Source organism: Canis lupus, chromosome 16 (genome assembly GCF_011100685.1).
Source record: "Canis lupus familiaris isolate Mischka breed German Shepherd chromosome 16, alternate assembly UU_Cfam_GSD_1.0, whole genome shotgun sequence".
NCBI classification, from domain to species: domain Eukaryota; kingdom Metazoa; phylum Chordata; class Mammalia; order Carnivora; family Canidae; genus Canis; species Canis lupus.
In genome coordinates, this window is record NC_049237.1 from 42,115,713 (window position 1) to 42,136,135 (window position 20,423).

General features: G+C 34.0%; 1 protein-coding gene across 29 annotated transcripts in view; it reads left to right on the forward strand.

Annotated features, from left to right (window-relative positions):
- Nucleotides 1-20,423, forward strand: part of PCM1 (pericentriolar material 1) — an 80,160-nt gene that overhangs the window by 13,244 nt on the left and 46,493 nt on the right. For 12 of the 29 annotated variants that reach the window (XM_038560299.1, XM_038560285.1, XM_038560291.1 and 9 more), the window contains 15 exons: nucleotides 775-1,044; nucleotides 1,708-1,878; nucleotides 2,067-2,183; nucleotides 3,663-3,851; nucleotides 7,593-7,770; nucleotides 7,930-8,019; nucleotides 10,749-10,858; nucleotides 11,602-11,818; nucleotides 13,961-14,162; nucleotides 15,727-15,900; nucleotides 16,415-16,572; nucleotides 16,672-16,907; nucleotides 18,194-18,348; nucleotides 18,497-18,626; nucleotides 19,829-19,969. In XM_038560299.1, coding sequence (XP_038416227.1) covers nucleotides 775-1,044; nucleotides 1,708-1,878; nucleotides 2,067-2,183; nucleotides 3,663-3,851; nucleotides 7,593-7,770; nucleotides 7,930-8,019; nucleotides 10,749-10,858; nucleotides 11,602-11,818; nucleotides 13,961-14,162; nucleotides 15,727-15,900; nucleotides 16,415-16,572; nucleotides 16,672-16,907; nucleotides 18,194-18,348; nucleotides 18,497-18,626; nucleotides 19,829-19,969 — 2,538 coding nt within the window. The remainder of the gene's footprint in view (nucleotides 1-774; nucleotides 1,045-1,707; nucleotides 1,879-2,066; nucleotides 2,184-3,662; nucleotides 3,852-7,592; nucleotides 7,771-7,929; nucleotides 8,020-10,748; nucleotides 10,859-11,601; nucleotides 11,819-13,960; nucleotides 14,163-15,726; nucleotides 15,901-16,414; nucleotides 16,573-16,671; nucleotides 16,908-18,193; nucleotides 18,349-18,496; nucleotides 18,627-19,828; nucleotides 19,970-20,423) is intronic. The other 17 variants (XM_038560286.1, XM_038560292.1, XM_038560283.1 and 14 more) reach the window with 8 other exon arrangements.

Here is a 20,423-nt window from a genome sequence, read left to right on the forward strand (position 1 = left end):
TTGCTATTAAGCAACAGGGAAGATCCAGTTTAGAATATTTATCATTGGCTAAGTGTGGGATGTTCTAATTACCTCAAATTAATTAATTAATTAATTAATTTTGATTACCTCAAATTTAAAATAAAACTGGTTGGTTTTATAATCACTGGAATAAAATTTGGAACTTAAAAGTAAATGGATATGATAATGAACTCTTAACAGATGTTTTATTGTCAACATCTGTGCTTTAGAGAGAGAAACAGTTTACCAAATATGCATAAAGCTATGTTCAAGTCTGGTACGATGATGGTGGTCATCATCTGCCATTTAGTTGTCTATTTACCAGTTACTGAACATTTACTACATACCAGGCACTGAGCTGAGCAGTTTTTCAGGCAGTGCTTCATCTAGAGAGATTCTAATGCTAATGTTTATATTAAGATCTACTCATTGGGTCCATAGCCCATACAGAATTTGGTAAACAAGTATGATTAGCAATGTAAGTTATAAATACAGTTCGTAGTCCTGGTACTTCATTTAGATTGATTTTCCTCATATTCATCAGTTGAATTATGTCTGACAAAATGAGGAATAAGAGGAGTTGTTGATCAAATTTTGATATTTTAGTAAAAGACTTTTTTGTAGATTTGAATCTTTTTTGAATCTTTGGACAGAGCTGTTTATGTTTACTTCCTGAATCAATATCTGATGATGAAACTAATTAAGAACATTGGCATTTTTTTTCATTGTTGAAAAATTAATGTTTGTGGGATTTGGTTTCTTTTTCATTTGTAGAGAAGCATTGGAAGCGATTCTCAAGGGAGAGCAACAGCTGCTAACAACAAACGTCAGCTTAGTGAGAACCGAAAGCCCTTCAACTTTTTACCTATGCAGATTAATACTAACAAGAGCAAAGATGCTGCTATAAGTCCTCCAAAGAGAGAAATGATTGGGTCAACACAATGTAAAGAGTTGTTTGCTTCCGCTTTAAGTAATGATCTTTTGCAAAACTGTCAAGTCTCTGAAGAAGATGGAAGAGGAGAGCCTGCAATGGAGAGCAGCCAGGTGAAAAATGTTTTCTTTCACTCTTTCTCCTTTCACGAACTTCAAAGCAGAAATATTAAGAAATTTTTATTGAGTTATGCACATAGGAATTTTAGTTAGGTATTTCCAGACTCTCCTCATTAATCTCTCAGATTTATTCAATCTAGTATAAATTTCTTTTTACCCAAAATGATTGTAGAAATGGCATATTGTAAATTAAAATCTTCTGTTTACCTGCCAATGTCTGTGTTGCCAATTTTTAGTAGAGAGGAGTTACAATGTGAGTAATTGTTGTAAGAATTTTCTTAAATCATTATAAATACTTTCAAAAAAGTATTTATACTTATAAGGAAAAAGTAAACATGAGAAAAAATTTACATCAGTAGCAGTTTAAAGGCATGCAGTTCTGTAAATAAAATTTTTTAGGTAATATAAATTAAAACCAGTTGTGAAATTTATTTATTGAAAATTTTAAATTCACAGTTATTTTTTGGTTAAATTCTAAATATGATTCAGATCTTTTCCATGTATGAATTCAAATGATAAAACCTAGACACATCTTTGGTTACTATATTTGAAATAAAAAAATATGTAGAAGTGTTGCTGTGAAATGCATTATGTTCAGTTTTACATATTCTTTATTTTCATGCTTTTTTTTTTTACTCCCAAATGTTTTTCATGCAGATTGTAAGCAGGCTCGTTCAGATTCGTGATTATATTACTAAAGCTAGTTCCATGCGGGAAGATCTTGTAGAGAAAAATGAAAGATCTGCTAATGTTGAGCGCCTTACTCATCTAATAGATCACCTTAAAGAACAAGAAAAGTCATATATGAAATTTCTTCAAAAAATCCTTGTAAGTTTTGGACCTTTTAAGTGATATATTGAGTTATATTTTTGGTATTATTAGTGTATACATATACTGATGACATTCTGATTCCACCCCAGAGGAGTTAATATGTTTTCAAAAAATCGTGCCATCCATTATAACATTTTCTTGCCCTTTTTAATAGTTGTATGATTTATACCACTAAAATATTTCAGGCTAGAGAAAATGAGGAGGAGGATGTTCGGACTATAGATTCAGCTGTGGGATCTGGTTCTGTAGCTGAGAGCACATCGCTAAACATAGATGTGCAGTCTGAGGCTTCAGATACCACGGTAAGCGGCTTTTTGGTAATTAAAAGTGCTGGAAATGAAGATTTAAACTTTTCCCCTATTTTTCAAGAGGATATCTTTTATAGGCATTCCTTAATGAAAAGTATATTTCAGGGAAGAAACCCTCAAATTGTTAATGCTGTATATATTCTTTTTAAACGTGGAAGTATAAAAGTTTTACTTAGTGACATTAAATGTTTTCATGGTTGATTTGAAAATCTAATGATTTGTGATCTGCTTGCAGATCTCTTGGTTTCATTAGCACAGCTTTACTCATTTTAAGAAGCATTGGGAAAGTTAAACTTCATCATGGATATAAGAGCTAGAAGTACAAAGTATCATTACTAAGTATATTGTCTCTTGGAAGAGTCCAAGTTCTTTTGCTATTGAGGACTCATTTGAAGGCCACTAGGATTTTTCACACCTTGGGCTAGCTTTGAACTGTAGCAAAATTAGATGACCTGAAATATGGAGATAAAGTTTGTACAGGGTAGCATTTACATTATGATTTATTCACGGTGAGAAAAACACAATTTCTAACTCTGTAAAATGAACTTTATCAAAATACTATCTTTTGGAAAAATAATCAGGGATTTACAGAACTTTGAGGAAAGCTTTGTAAAATAAACTTAGTTCATAGAAGGTAGTGTGCTTCAAAACATGCTTTCTAAGCGTTTTTATTTTAGCAGGTGCAACTATAACCATGCACTAGTAAACTTCAAAACCTATTACCAGTAAAGCTTTTCTTATGAAATGATGACCATGTGTGTATATCTTTTGTTTCTGAGATACGTTCCAAAATACCATTCAGCATGAGAAATTTGAGGGTTTGTTTCCTTTTAGTATTGGCCTGCATAGTTTCTTACCTGCATCCTTTCTCTTCCCTGCCCTTCCTAATTTGAAGAGGAAATTTGAATTTTTTTTCCTACATATTTTCACCAGGAGATAGATATTCATAGGACTTGATCCAAACAACTGTTGAAAATAGATTCTGTTGTGGGGAAATTGTCTGTTTACAGTGGTGCTGAGAATAATTTTTTTCCTCATATTTCATTCTAGCAGAAATGGAAGAGTTGGGGAATGTGGGTAAAGGAATTCTGTTGGGGAGGGGTGGGAAATGGTATAGTTTATTATTTTGATTTATATACTAGCATATAAAGTGTTCACCATGATGAGAATTTTTTTAAGCATAAAACGACATAATGAAAGTTGATATTAATAACAGCAGAATAAATATTAAAAGTGCTTCAGTTGTATAGTTTGGAAATTGCCTGCCTAGGATATAATATGATACTTGATTATAGTAAGCATTAGTCTAGTCTACAAAAATTTAAAAGTCTAAGTTTATTGCCACTTGGGGGAGGGTGGATTGATTTTTAAAGAGATGGACTGGTAAAATTTTTGTATTTATTCACAAGGCTGGCTTGTATGTTAAACAGGAGTTTGTGTTAAGAAATTAATATGCTACACTATTTAATAAAGGAGGAATCTTTTAGTCTGAGAATTCGGCCGTGCATTGAGGACAAACTAGGGAATTCAGCTTCACAAGAACAGGTTTCAGACATTGACGTTACCACAAGTCCAAAAGGGAAAGGTGACAGACCTCCTCAGAGTGACAGGGAACTGAGGCCTGATAGGAAATATAACCGAAAACGTGGATTTCCCTCAAAGGTATATTTCACAATATTAATTTGGGAAGTCTCTAAAATGAGCCCCTCTTTTGTTCACATTTCCTCTTCCTTATTTGCCTTTCTGTTGTTGCTATTACTCTTAAATATATGTTATTAACATGGCTAATTATATTGTAATTCGCCCTAGTAAAAATGCTCTCCCTTAGTGTTTTTATTCTTCTCTGCTTTCTTATACTCCATGGGTTATGTGTGGCAGCCGTATCTAATTTGTGTTAACAAAGGACTTAATCCATTTTCTTTTTTTGCTGTTGAGAACTCAGAACATTCTTAAACCTTAACCATTAGTTGCCTTTTGTTTCTTGATATTTGCATTCATGGATGAACATGGTACTTTTAAGTTTTGTTTTAATTCTGGTAGTCATTCATTAAAAAAAAAAATGGAGTAAGCTATTAGTTTCCCTGTTTTTTCTAAGAATGAAGTATTTTTATAGTGCTTTTTTTCCCCTTTTTTCCTTTTGTAGTGTATATTTTTGTTCTTGTTGAAAATGAAAACCTCTTCCATTCTTTTTCTTTTTTAGAAAAATACTTAAAAGTTGACTTGTCTGTTAATTGTTTCTGCTGGTTTATTTCCTCCAATTTTTGCTCCCAATATTCTTTTAATTTTCTGTGATTTGCATAAAGACCCTTAGGAAAGGTTTAAAGACCGCTCTTTGTGTAGTACACTTAAAACAAGTTTCAGTGAAAGCATTTATAAAAAAGTGTTCATATCCATTTGGCAAGAATAAAATACAGTTCTATTAAGTATAGATTATACTAATTTCTTATGTTTTTTTTAGTAGCTTGTATTAACTAGGATTAGTCTTTATTTTGTTATGTACATAATACTTTTTTTCTGGCTGTTTGGAAACAACAAAGCCTCTAAGTATTTTTGCAGTCCCCCCCCCCCCCCCCCCCCGGCTCCTATAAGAATTTGAGGATACTGCTTGAAATCAGCTAAAATGATCTTACTATGAAGTAGTAAGCAAAAGGTGCCCAAAAGTAAATTAAGTAGCTGATTATTTTTAAAACTAGTAGCATTGGAAAAGAGAAAGTGTTATACAATAAATATTCTTTGGAACTTATTGTTCTCTTTAAGTCTGAACAGTGACAAACAGAACTTTTGAAGTAACTACAGCGTAGTATCATATCTGCCAGTTTTTTTTTCCTAAGGTGATATATTTATTTTTAAAAACCATTTTTCTGTTTTTCAGTTTCCTTGAATAGTAGCCTTATAAGTGAATATTACTCTTTACTGAACTCTTTTGTTGGAGGTTATTCAATTTGATTCTCTTTTAATCTTTCGATTCTTAGAGCTATTCTAGGGTAGTTCTTTGAATACTCTGTTCATAGTATTTTTTTTTATTAGGAAAACACTCATTCTCGCCAACTGACTTTATTTTTCCTCTGCTGTGCAGAATTGTGTTGTCCCCACCTCACCTTCATTCCCTACTTATCCTTTTAAGATACCATTTTCTGTTAGGAAAGAATGAAAAAAAAAAAGTTGAGATTCAAGGGCAGCCTTGAATAGGAAATGGCTTGATGGGAAATGGTTGATATTCTCCAGCTGCTTATAAGGACAGAATCCATTTTATGGAATATTTTATAGACATAACACTTAGCATAATTTTAAAAAAGAAGCCTTCCACAAGTACCCATGCCCTCATCATTTTTCCATTCTCTCTTTCCTGCACATTTGCTTGCCGCTTTTAGAAACTTTATAAAGCTTTTATTGATATTATCTGCTCTCTTTTTTCTGATATTATTTTCATCATTTCTAGTTATTTCACATGGCCTAATTTTGTCTCCCAAACCAGATTGTTTCCTTAGACATTGTGTCTTAGGTGTTTGTATTTAAAACCATCTAAAGCCTGTAATTTTGGGGCAAGCCATCTGGTGTGGAAAACACTAACCTACAGCTTAGGAACCTGACTTGCCCTAACTGTGATAATTGGATAAATCACAGCTTTATCTTCTCTGGACTTACAGTTCCTCACCTTTTTCACATGAAAAAAAAATGGAGTACATATTTTCTGAAGTACTTTAAAGTTACAAATGTATATTTGGATCATGAAGAATGATTGGAGGAACCTCTTGACTAGAGGAAAGGAAGATAAGAGTTTTCTGAAGTTGGATTGTTACCTGTATGCAACTTTGGAGTTCATGTCTAAGATATTTTTTTATCTGTAAACTAAAAATGTACATGTTGGAGGTGACTCAAAAAGTTTAAGTGAAAGTGAAAATATGTGTTTGAAGGGTGAATATATTCTTCACTTCTCTTTTGGATTCCTATTCCATGCACCATCTGTTTGGCATGTTCTAATCCTTAGGTATTTTTTTTTTCCATTTTCTCATCTTTATATTTTACTGTAGTCACTTCTTGCCTCCCTCAGCTCAGATTTTCTGAGTATTAGTTTGAAATGTTACTTATATGGATGCAGAGTTTATTAAACAGTAATAAACTACTAATTTCAAAATTTGAGAATTCATTTTTGGATTAGTGAAAAATTTGAAGATAATTGTGTTTACTTAAAAAGTTCAGAAATCTTTACAATTTGAGTATCAGAGTTTTGCAAATAAATGTGACTAACAAGGATTAAAGTTCTTTTTAAAAATTTGCTTTTTAAAGGGTAAAACTCCAGAATGTTATTTAAACGCTTTAAAATTAGCTAGCTTTAAGGTTACCTTGAGGTCTGAACTACGTATTTTTTAAATGGGAGGATTTTAAATTGGAATAAACCAGAACTAAGACCAATTTTGACAGGAATGAATGATGAATGTAAATGTTAGCAACCTAACTCTGCTTGCATATATATATATATTTTTTTTTTTTTTTCTTGCATAATGTTGGGAGAGAACTGAGTACATAGAAGTTAACTTGAAAAGGGCTTTAATTTTTTTTGGCAATTCAAGACAATGGGAAAATCTTCAATAAATACTGATTTGACCAAGATAGTTACTTATCTTCCATGTTCATGAAGTCTAGTCAGTCAGTACAGGATTGAGGCAGCACTGACTGGGCTTCTCTGATTTCTACATCAAATATTCCAATCATAGTCTTTCTACTTCCTTATGTTCTCAGACTCAGCTAAATGAGCATATTTTAAGAGAAAACATAATATCTTGGATACAAAATATGAAGTTTTCTGCTTTATTTTATGCTTATGGAATGAGATGCAAGTAAATGAAAGCTGTTTACATCAAGTTGCCAAGTAAAAATGTGTTTCTGCAATTTTTGTCCTTGATTAGAAAATAGTAGGTTTGTTTTCGTTTATTAGTGTTTTTTAATATTGCTTCTAGAAGTGGGGCAATAGGTTTTTTTAGTCTGATCTTCAAGGATATTTTAGGATATTAACCTGGTATGATCTATTCTTCCTTTGCTGTAAGGCCTGGATTTGTGTGTGTGTGTAAATAGTAGCCTTATAAGTGCACACACTTGTGTGTGCTCATGTGCGTGCGCTCTTTTTGACCTTCTGACTTCCTTTTTTATCTTGGTTAATTCCTCTTCATGCTAAGCTGTTGCTTATCTTTTACTGTGAAATTATCTAGCCTACTTAACATGGCAGGCTATCTCTATGTCATCATTTTATTCTTACTCTTTTCTTCAAGTCTACTAAAACTGTATCTGGGATTGAGTATTTAATACTAATTTATCTTCTATATCTGTACTGTGCCATTGGTAGTTGAAACAAGAGTATGAATTTTAATGATCAGATATATAAGTATTGTTGGTCTTATTTTCCAGGCCAGAGATCCTCAGCAGGAGCCTATGGAAGAGATAGAAAATTTGAAGAAACAGCATGACTTATTAAAAAGGATGTTACAACAGCAGGAGCAACTGAGAGCTCTGCAGGGAAGACAGGCTGCTCTTCTTGCTCTGCAGCACAAAGCAGAGCAAGCTATTGCTGTGATGGATGATTCTGGTATGCTACAGCCTAGCATGTTGTTATAAGCAAGTCTCAATAATGGTATTGCAAGGTGGATGCTGGTTATTATATAGTCAGATCTTGATTGTTGACTAGTTTAGAAACCTACATATGAGGCTTACGCTGTCCTGTGCTTTTCTATCTCTGGTTATGCAGAAAAGGTTGCAGGGACAACACCTGGCCATCATACTGTACCGGGCAGCCAGCCAGCTCGCTCTCCTTTTCATCAGAGAGTACCCTTAAGAGGTAAAAGGGGCAGGCTGTAGTTCTGTTTTTGTACCTTGCATTGATAGGGCTCTTCATGGTTTTTTTCCCCACCTTCTGTACTCTATTCACTTGGGATTACCATACTTTTCTTGCCTACCAAGGGAAGGTCAAAACCTCAAGGGAGACAGTGAGTACATTTGTAGAGCTGCTTTAGCTTCTGATGTCCATAGTAGCTTTGTTGTGTCAGGTGCTCAGTTGTATACACTAGTTCCTTTGAACTGTATTTATATTCTATATATAGCTTTTCTGAGACTCAAACATTTTTTTTTTTTTTTCACTTTTCCTTCTTCCTTTATAGCCATGTATCATTTAGGTAGAAATTGCATTGAATTCTTTAGTATTGAATCTAAATTTATAGTTTGTTTCATCATCTTCAAACCTGTTTAATTTTTCATGAAGTTGAAAACAACTTGTCACCTATTAAAACTCAGTAAAACTAAGGTATATTTTCCAGTCTGTTATCCTAGGGTACTAATAATTTATTTCCTGTGAACTATTTTATATTTTAGGTCCTCACTGAGGTTACCTTGTTACTACTACTCAATTTATGCTGCTGTCCACACCTAGTCCAGTGGCTTAGCCCTCTGATCTCTGTTACATATAATTTAATTATGCATTTGCATATGGAACTTTATGGCTTGCAAGTAACTTACTCTTTTGTAATAATTATATAATTGTATATCTTAACATGTATGTGTAATATATAGAAGTGATTACATATTTTTTCAACTCATTTTTTCGTTGAAAAGTCCAGAGCTCATTAGCTTTTACATTTATATTTAGGAAATAGATAATTTAAAATAAAATATTTAAATAATTATTAATACTAGTTAATGGCTAATGACTAACCTTTTAAATATTTTCCAAGATCTAGATTTCAGAGATTTGCCTGAGGTGGTGATGTTATTTGAAATACTTAGGTTTATATCATCTCATTTTGATTATCACAAAATTGTAGATTAGTCATCAGTTTTTTCTCTTAGTCTTATTTTGTAGAGAAGGAGCTCTAACACAAGAGTTTGTGACTTGCCTGTACTAATATGAAATATTAGAAAGATCAGATTTCTTGAATTCTAGGTTAGAGGTTGTCTTTTTCTGAATATATGAACCTTTCCTTTTTCTTTGAAGTTAATGAGGCAGGCACCAGGAGAATGAACAAGAGTTTAAGATTAAATTTGTTTTTTATATTATTTCAAAAAGAATTTTAGGTTAGTAATTTTGAAATATTTTCTCTTGTATTTATGAGATTTCTGGTAAAAAACTAGAATGATAGTATTTAATCTTCTTGTATGTAAGCAAGGCAAAATAATAGTCATGGGAGAGTTCTGTAATTACTGAATTAGCAATGTTTTAGTTATCTACACTGGAATTTATTTCTTTTCAAAGTAGAGTTTGCAGTAGAAACTTGGGCTTCTGTTTAGCCCTGTAATTCTAACTTCTTATTGAAAAGGCTAATACGTTTCTTTAAAACAGAAGGTATTGGGGGATCCCTGGGTGGCTCAGTAGTTTGGCACCTGCCTTTGGCCCCGGGCATGATCCTGAAGTCCCAGGATCGAGTCCCACATGAGGCTTCTGCATGGAGCCTGCTTCTCCTCTGTGTCTCTGCCTCTCTCTCTTTCTCTCTCTCTGTCTCTCATGAATAAATAAAATCTTAAAAAATTAAAATAAAACAATTTATATAAAAAATTTAAAAATAAAAAAAAATTTATAGCCAATGTCTGTTTTAGAACTGGAAAGGATAAGCAAGGGTTGGTTGGGTAGTAGAGCAGTAACCATTATCAAAATTGTGTTCAGAATACTGCCTCAGGAATACTGCCATAGGAAGCTAAAGACTATGGTCTTGTAGTATGAGTTGTATCATATGCAGCTACTTAGTAAATTATCTGTTCTGCAAAGGTCAGCAAGCTGTGGCCAGCTGGATTTGGCCCACTGTGTAAAATAAAGTTTTATGGCATATATCCATGCTTGTTTATATATTTATGGTTGCTTTTTCCCTGCAATAGCAGAGTTGGGTAGTTGGGACAAAAACTATATTTCCACAAAGCCTAACACATGTACTATCTGAATCTTTAGGAAAAGTTTGCCAGCACCTGTCTTGATTCTGTGGGAGAAGTAAGGATTGAGACCTGTCAGTATCAGCTGTGGGTTTTTTTTTTTTTTCTTTTTTCTTTTTTTTTTTTATGATAGTCACTGAGAGAGAGAGAGAGAGAGGCAGAGACATAGGCAGAGGGAGAAGCAGGCTCCATGCACCGGGAGCCCGACGTGGGATTCGATCCTGGGTCTCCAGTATTGCGCCCTGAGCCAAAGGCAGGCGCTAAACCGCTGTGCCACCTAGGGATCCCCATCAGCTGTGTTTTTTCAAATTAACCACTCTCCTTGCCACTCCCCTCACCCAATCTGATAGGCCTGTCCTCTCCCTGCTCCATTGAGTCACTATTCTTAATTGGATGGGACAGAAAAAGATAAACCACTATACCAGAGTTTTCTGTGTCTCTGTTTTCAGATTAGATGGAAATTTCTATTAAAATGATTGCTTGAGAGGTAAATCTGAGGGTTAACTAGTTTTAAATTATTACGTAAGATTTTTTTTTCGTAAGATTTTTTTTTTATTCATTTTTATCCCTCCAGAATTTATTTTTAGCTTCACAGAAATTGAAAAGATCTGTTGATTTTTTTTTGCTTTAATGAATGGCTAATTTTCTTTCCAGTTGTAACAGAAACTACAGGTAGCGTATCTGGAGTTAGTATCACCTCTGAACTAAATGAAGAATTGAATGATTTAATTCAGCGTTTTCATAATCAGCTTCGTGATTCTCAGGTAATTTAATTATTTTTAGTATAGCTGAGTTTAAAATCATAGTAATTAAACCAGTGGTTCCCAAACTTCACTAAGCATATAAATATCACCTGGCATTTTGTTTTGTTTAAAAACAAACAAACAAAAAACCAAAAACGTAGTTTTCTGATCAGTGGGATCCCCTCACCCCCAAAAGTATGTATGATTCATATATTTGAGGTGGGCTTCCCCACCATGGGATTCCACTGCTGGCAGTGTCGGGACTACAGTTGGAGAAACACTAAACTAGAGGAAAATCTACTTTGAATGGAGTGATGAGTGAAACTTTCTTTTTGTGTGCTACTAGATAATATGTTCTTTTTCCCTCTCAATGATTCTGTATGGTCATCTTAACCTCTAAAGCTTAGGTTATATTTGAATATCTGTCCTTAAACATTTTACTAACAATTTTGGAGAAAGTTCTTAAGTTTAATTTCAGAATGTATGACATTTTTAGCACTTAATTTAGATCCAGATAGTAATTCAGTCTAGTGAATTCAAGACCACTATGTAGTTATGTGTGTCCATAGAACCATATATATGTTATAGTGGCACATTAGGAAATAGTGTGTAACTTTGGAATTGGAAAGGCATATGCTTACCCACCAGCACAACCTAGACAAATATTTATTGCTTTTTATGGAGAGTATTAATGTGTTTTAAAAGGAGAATGAAACCTTTAATTACTTTGGTGGTCTTCGTCTTCTTTTTTTATTTTAAATAAGCCTCCAACTGTTCCAGACAATAGAAGACAAGCAGAAAGTCTTTCATTAACTAGGGAGGTATCCCAGAGCAGGAATCCATCAGTTTCAGAACACTTACCTGATGAGAAAGTACAACTGTTTAGCAAAATGAGAGTATTACAGGAAAAGAAACAAAAAATGGACAAACTACTTGGAGAACTTCATACACTTCGAGATCAACATCTGAACAATTCATCATGTAAGTAAATCTGGCTCTGCAATATTAGGTAGAGGACACATGACTGTGTACTGGCATGCAGTAGTTATTTAGTAAATATGTCATGAATGAATGAACTAGTTCCTCAAGAAAATTACAGTATTTGAGGGGAGATAGGACTTGCATGGGGAAAGTTTTTAAGTAACATGGCAATAAGTAACACAGCAATATATGATGATAACCAAATAGATGGTAGATCTGTTCTATAATTCAGTAAAGGGAAAGAATAAAGTTAGGCCTTAGAAACTAGGTAGGATTTTAATTTAGGGGAAAGAAAAAGAGAAGGTAAACTATTAGATACTTGAACATACATTACTGGATTTTTTACCATATTTAATTTTCCCTTAAAGGAAAAATTAATCCAAATTTGTACTTGGATTTAAAAACTCTGAAACAGATTTAGAAAGTGTTTATACAAAAAGGAGACATGAAAAACGTATATAGTACATACAGTTTAATGCAGAAAATTAGTAACTTCTATAGTTTATAACTTGTAGACTATATAACTAAAAAGTTTACAACTTCTTTGCAGTATATAAATAATCATCTTAAGAGGGATAGGAAAAGCATAGTCCTACTAGTTATGCTTTAGGAATTACCTTTCCTGCCTCACAGATATTTTACTTGCCTCTGTCTGATTCAAATCCAGTTACTGTTCCTCAGTTCCTGTCTTCACACCTTCTCAAGCCGGGTCCCTGCCTCTTACCCAAACAGTAATAGGAACTCTAGTATGGGAAACTGATCTGTAGTCAACCTTAGCTGGTCATTATTCAACATGCCAGCTGTCTTATTAAAGAAAAGACCAGGGATAACGGGATGCCTGGTGGCTCAGAGGTTGAGTGCCTGTCTTGGGTATGACCCTGGGGACCCAGGATCGAGTTCCGCATCGGGCTCCCAGCATGGAAGCCTGCTTCTCTCTCCACCTGTGTCTCCGCCTCTCTCTCTCTGTCTGTGTGTCTCTCATGAATAAATAAATAAAATCTTTAAAAAATATATTTAAAAAAAAAAAAAAGACAAGGGATACCAAAAACCTCTCTGGAGTCCCTGTTCCTTGTTCTTTACTCCTCTCCTGTTTCTTTGCTATCCCCTCGAAAAACCTTAATAATTCTGCCTAAAACATGATCCTTTCTTTTCCCAGACCTTTGCTAGTCTCTCCTCTAGATTATAATCTGATCCCAGTGCTTATTTTATACAGATGGACACAGCTAAGAAAAACTTAATACTCCAAAGTTGTACTCAAGGCCCTGTGGTCAGTTTTATATACATAAAAAAGTAGCACTCTGCCTACTGATGACTCTAAAAAAAAGGTCTTTTCAGCAGCAAAAGGTACAACAGTCAGGAATAGAGCAAAGAGACTGCTGGAAACCAGTTGTAGCAATTGATAATATGAGCAACAAATAATTATAGTTGTCCCTCTGAGAAAGAGATAAATGACATAGTTTTAAAGTGATGGAGATGGAGAAGTGCAAAGCTTTTTAATCATCATTCATTGCCTTAAAGGTATGAGATATCTTTGATCCATGTGGACAGAAAAGTAATTAACAGAGTTCAAGGACTGTAGAAGATGAGCCATCATCTAATTAGAAAGTTTTATTGTTGAGTTGTATTTTATGGCATGAATTTACTACAGTCACTTTAACAGTTTGTTTTATCTTTTGGAGCAAGGAAAATTTCATCCTGGAGACCAGATATAATTACTCTGAGCTGTGGATTTGGAACACTCTTAGGGACCTAATCTGATAGGGTTGTAAAGATTTGTAGATGGGGTGCTGAACATCATACACATTTGCCCTGTATAACTTAACCTAGAATCAGGTTTATCAGAGGAACATGTTGGTCACTTTTTAAGATGGAATGTAATAGTTCTTGTCAATTTCCACCTTGTTCCTTTTTTATTTTATTTTTTTTTTTTTCTGTTTTAAATGTTTTTGGTTGAACAAGTGGCCTGGCTATTATGTCCTTAAGTTTCTGAAATTTAAAGCTACAGAATTTAAGATGTTAATGGTTTTTACTTTTTAGTTTTAGATATAAGCAAGCTGCGTGAATATTTTTTGATGCCGTATTTGTTTACTTACGTTACCTGGTCTTGTCTAATTTTTTTTTTTTTTTTTTTTTTTTTTGTAGTTGTGCCTTCTTCAGCTTCTCCACAAAGAAGTGTGGATCAGAGAAGTACAACTTCAGCACCCTCTGCTCCTATAGGCTTAGCACCAGTTGTCAATGGAGAATCCAACAGCTTCACATCATCTGTTCCTTATCCTGTTGCTTCTCTAGTTTCTCAGAATGAGAGTGAAAACGAAGGACATCTAAATCCAACTGAAAAACTCCAGTAAAACCTTTTTACAAACATTGTTTACATAGATTAGAATTGAATAATGGGGATAAATTATGGCTTTTTTTTTTGTTGAAAATTCTGGAAAAACCGAATTTACATAATATACATACTCTTTTTTTAAAAGATTTTATTTATTTATTTATGAGAGACAGAGCGCGAGACACAGACACAGGCAGAGGGAGAAGCAGGCTCCATGCTAGGAACCCGACGTGGGACTCAATCCCTGGACCCTAGGTTCATGCCCTGAGCCTAAGGCAGACACGCAACTGCTGAGCTACCCAGGTGTCCCAAATGATAAATATTCTTGAAGAGGTGGTAGAAGAGTGAGTGTGCGTGTGTGTGTGTGTGTGTGTGACACCTATATTCTTTGAGCTGTCTAAGAGAAATGTGACATTGTAATACAGGTAATTTTTGTGAGCTAATGCATTCCCATTTTCTAGCTAAAAGATTAGAAATAGGGCAGCTCAGGTGGCTCAGCGGTCTAGCACCACCTTCAGCCCAGGGTGTGATCCTGGAGACCCAGGATCGAGTCCCATGTCGGGCTCCCTGCATGGAGCCTGCTTCTCCCTCTGCCTGTGTCTCTGTCTCTCTCTCTCTCTGTCTCTTGTGAATAAATAAATAAAATCTTTAAGAAAAAAAAAAGATTAGAAATAGCTGGGATTGCAACAAAAGATTTTTATATTCAAATGATTCTAAATTCAGAGCCCAGGCTTAGAGTCAGAAAGCCTTGAAATTGTATCTCACAAGGCTCTGTGACCATGAACAAATAACTTATCCTCACTAAGCCTCTTGTTTCTTCATCTGCAAAATGGGAATAATAATATACCTGTTCATACAGGTGTTTGACAGATTAAAAAACATTGGCAAAAAAAAAAAAAAAATTGGCATATTTCCTGGCACTTAATGGAAACTCAACAAACTTAATATTTTGAGTAAACATGTTATACACTTTATAGACCTCTATATGTTATAAACAGGAATCTTCTATAAAGGCCTAATAATGTCTGCATCCCTGATTTGCCTGAGATAGTATTTAAATTGGTTATTTAGTACTTCACTATTTATTAAGAAACCAAGCCTGCTTCAAATAACCTCTTGAAACTTTTTTTTTTTTTTAATGCTTTTGTTCCTGATAGGACATAAGAAAATAGGGATGCCTGGGTGGCTCAGCAGTTGAGTGTCTACCTTCAGCTCAGGGCATGATCCTGGGATCCGGGATCGAGTCCCACATCAGGCTCCCTGCAAGGAGCCTGCTTCTCCCTCTGCCTATGTCTCTGCCTCTCTCTCTCTCTGTCTCTCATGAATAAATAAATAAATAGATAGCTCTGTCTATGTCTCTGCTTCTCACTGTCTCTCTTATGAATAAATAAATAGTCATAAGAAAATAGAGTGATGAGTAAGCTCTATCTTTGAAATTAAATTCATTACTTTGTAGTCACACCCCCTGGGTATTTGACTAGGTCTGGATTTTGTCTCTGCTGGCTGTTCTTATATGGAAATACTGCATACTTTATTTTGCTAAAATGGGTCTTATATATACATTTTTGTTGTTTATCAGGAAGTTAAATGAAGTTCGAAAGAGATTGAATGAACTAAGAGAACTAGTTCATTATTACGAACAAACATCAGATATGATGACAGATGCTGTAAATGAAAACACAAAAGATGAAGAAACTGAAGAGTCAGAATATGATTCTGAACATGAAAACCCTGAACCTGTTACTAACATTCGGTAAGAACTTAAAGTTTGTTTTTTGTAACATGTTTCTCCTAACTGAATGCTTCTAACATGGAACCAAAAAACCTCAATAGAATGGTACTTCCTTTTTATTTAAGCTTTTCTCTTGTAAGTCTGCTTAAGTCTCCTGTTTTGGCCAGTGTAATCTTACTTGCCCTGTAAAAAAAAAAAAAACAAATAGAGAAGCACTAAGTATAGTAGGTTAGTAAATTTGCTGTTTGTTAGATCAAATGCAAGTAAATCATAAAGAAGTATCTAACTTAACATTTTCCCTCCTCTTTATTTTTAGGTATAATTTTGATTCTTTTGGGTATTTTTCTTCTTAAATTTCTAAATAGCAGACGTTTATGGAAAGCAAGAGCCGATTATTCAGAATATGAATTTAAATGGAAAAATAGCCAATGATGTTCATAGTTTGGGATTATTTTATCAGCAGTTTTAAAACTTTGATTTTCTTTTTTCTTCTTTTTTTACCTTAAGTAACTTCAGGCTGTTTCCTTTCTTTTAGAAATCCTCAAGTAGCTGCCACTTGGAATGAAGTAAATAGTAATTCTAATGCACAGTGTGTTTCTAATAATAGAGAGGGGAGATCAGTTAATTCTAATTGTGAAATTAACAACAGATCTGCTGCCAACATAAGGACTCTGAACATGCCTCCTTCTTTAGGTATGATTGACTATTAATGGTTTTTTTGAAGTGGATTTTCTTTCTTAATACTCTCCTTAAGTTTATTAAAGTCTTAATTTCATTGACACATGCTTTCAGCAGATTGTCACTATAATAGAGAAGGAGAACAGGGGATTCATGGTGCACAAGGTGAAGACGATGAGGAAGAAGAAGAAGCAGAAGATGAAGGAGTCAGTGGGGCTTCATTAACTAGTCATAGGAGCAGTCTGGTTGATGAGGCTGCAGAAGACGCTGAATTTGAACAGAAGATCAATAGACTTATGGCTGCCAAACAGAAATTAAGACAGTTACAAGATCTTGTTGCTATGGTACAGGTAAATACTGATTGATTTTTTTCAAAAAACTGGGGTAAAACAGTAAGTTTTGAGTCACTTTCTTCTTTTAGTGTTGGAGTTGATATACAGTTATTCAGGTACCTTCTCACTGGCTCTGAAACATCAGGCAGTTTTGTTTTGTATTTTTTCTTGTACTTTTAATTTTTCCACTTTTTGTTATGTGAAAAGGCCTAATGATGCAGCTTCTCTATTATTGTAGTCCAATTCAGTTTCTTTCCAATCTTCTTATCCACACTAGGAATGAATTAGGTTAGTTTTTAGATGAGTAAGAAGACCAAATAACACTGTCTATAAACTTAAAATTGCCTAGTCAGTTTTATAATTGAGTCTGCTCTCTCTAAGGTTTTATTAGAATGATATTTCCAAAGGCTAAAGTTTCAGTTGAGGTCCTCAGAGAAAACATGAGTAAATATAAAATTATGTAGAGTTAAATGTTTTTTAAAAAATGCAATAGTTTTATCCAACAAGCTTCCACCTCCCTTAGGATAAGTACATTGATTTTAACAGATGTAGACCTATCCTTAGGAAGCTAAGAACTTGAGTTGTTTTTCCAATAATCATGACACATATTTTCATTAGTTTTTGTATTATGAGCCATTGGCACTGGTTAGGCAAATTAAAGACCAAACTGAGAATAGAAAATTTTAAGCAAGTGACAGTGGATATGATTATTTGGAATAATAAATGTAAAGGTTACATTTTAAGGGGTGCCTAAGTAGATCAATTGGTTAAGCATCAACTCTTGGTTTCAGCTCCAATCGTGATCTCTGTTGTGAGATCGAACCCTGCCTTGGGCTCTTTGCTTAGTGCAGAGTCTGCTTAAGATTGTCTTCCCTCTCCTTTTACTCCTCCCTCAACTCATATGTTTTCTCTCTTTCTCACATAAATAAATACAATTTTTTTTAAAAGTTACATTCTAAGAAAAATTTAGTATCAAGAGTTCCCAGCTCTCATGGTATGCTTCTGTTCTTTTTCATATTCTCTATGAATCTGTTCTTTGATACCTCAGTATCTGATCAAGATAAAAGGCAACTTAACATTTGTCATTAGTGGTAATTGGCGGCTCAGATTATAAATATACCCTTTTTTTGTTTTAGTACTTTTGCTGCCATTGGTAGAGGATGAACTTCAGTGTCCTCTAAAAATCATTTACTTAATCTACTTTAATATTTATGTTCTATAAATTTTACAAAATAGTGGTATTTAAGGTATGAATCAGATAATGTCAGATTTCCAGATTATTTTAATTTAATGATGCTTTTTAGGATGATGATGCAGCAGATCATGGAGTTATCTCTGCCAATACTTCAAATTTGGATGATTTTTACCCAGCAGAAGAAGACAACAAACAAAGTGCAAATAATACTAGAGGAAATGCCAATAAAACACAGAAAGATGCTGGAATAAATGAGAAGGCAAGGTATGTTAAGCTCATTGGCATAATTTAATAAAAATTTAGTGCTTATTATAGAGAAGGTACTTACTTGGCTAGATACTGTATTAGGTCATGCTTAATGCTACCATCGGATTTATTGGAGACTGAAAATGTAATGTCAATTTAACTATAGAGAGAAGTTTTATGAGGCTAAACTACAGCAGCAACAGAGAGAGCTCAGACAATTGCAGGAAGAAAGAAAGAAACTGATTGAGATTCAAGAGAAAATTCAAGCATTACAGAAGGCATGCCCTGACTTACAGGTAATTAGGAACTTACTTTCTTTCCATTTGTCTGAAAAAAAGATGTTTAAAACCTAATGTCATTGGAAAGTACTCTTCTCTTTTCTAGTATTGAGGTGACACATTTATATCACTATTATGATTAATGAAATGTGTGAACTAATGAAATGGGTTAGGGATATACATTTATTACTGTGAAAGTTAGCACATAGGAATTGACTCTGATTACTTCTATTTTTTCACTTGTTGGGCTAGCTACTTTATATTCAGAACAGGAGTATTCATAACTAATATATTAAAGTATTCTGTTTGCAGCTTTGCATTTAAGGGAATAGCATTTCTGTCTTTTATTGGCCTAAAATTGCATAATAAAGCTCTTAAACCATCGTGAATTATCTAAGGAAATGAATTTAAATATTTGTACTTTGCTTATTAAATAATACCCTTTGAGACTGGACAGAGAATGAGTAAGTTTTGACCATGTCAGATAATCAGGAGTAGGAGTAAGGTTAACACAGGACACGAACATCAGTTTCTTTTGAGATTTTTCTTAAAATGTTTGGTTAGCTTGGGATCCCTGGGTGGCGCAGCGGTCTAGCACCTGCCTTTGGCCCACGGTGCGATCCTGGAGACCCGGGATCGAGTCCCACGTCGGGCTCCCGGTGCATGGAGCCTGTTTCTCCCACTGCCTGTGTCTCTCTCTCTCTCTCTCTCTCTCTCTCTCTTTCTCTCTCTCTGACTATCATAAATTAATTAATTAATTAATTAAAAAAAGAAAAATGTTTGGTTAGCTTTATTACTGTCAGGTTTTATTTTCAAAGAAAGGGAAGCACATTAAATGATGTTTCTCTGTAACGAGTTTTTTTTTTTCCTAAACTCTTCATCTTTTCTACTTTAGTCCTTTTCCCTTCTCCCTAGTCTAACATCTGGAAGAATATATATGAGGGTTGGGTTGAGTATATAAAAATTTGCACAGTAGCATTTTATCCCTCTTGTCTCTGCCACTTCTGAGGTGTAGCTGCTACTCATCCACTTTACCCTCTCTTTTCATCCGTTTGTTATGTCAGGCTTTCTTTGGCTCATGATAGCAATTGAGGTCTGATAGTAACAAATTAAATTTGATATTAGAGCCCCAGGAAAATGGTAAAATAACCTACATTTATGAAATTAAATTAACAATTGCTTTAATTCCTCATAATAGTTTTTTACTAATCCTTTTTTAGCTGTCAGCCACTAGTGCGGGTAATTGTCCCACAAAAAAATATATCCCAGCTGTTACTTCAACCCCAGTTGTTAATGGGAATGAAACCAGTACAAGCAAATCTGCTTTTGAGCCTGCAGATCCTTCAGGAGTGGATAATGAGGTATTGTATATTGTATCTGTTGTTCCCAAGTCTTACATCACGTTTTGAAGGAAAAACTGAGTATCTGTGAAAGATGATTTCAAGTGCAGCTTGTTTTGTGTCTTTTAGTTGAGAGGAAATAATTGTTTCAAAAAAGTAATTAAGTTGGGCTCTTTTCAAAATAATTTCAAAATTATTAGCAAATATTTGGCAGAATTGTATTTCAGGAATACCTGCAGCAAACCATAATCATTTTAGTTAGAAAGACCTATTCTCTTTGGCCTTTTATTTATATGTGATTTGTAGATAGGACTTTCTCCAAATAGTTGATGAAGTATATTTGACTACTACTTGCTTTCATTAGAATTAATGCCTCATTTTTTCTTACGCATCACAAAAATATTATTTTAACCATGGGATTTCTTAGTGTTAAAAGCATAGAGTGAAAATAGAAGTCTTTGTCTTTTATTCTTTA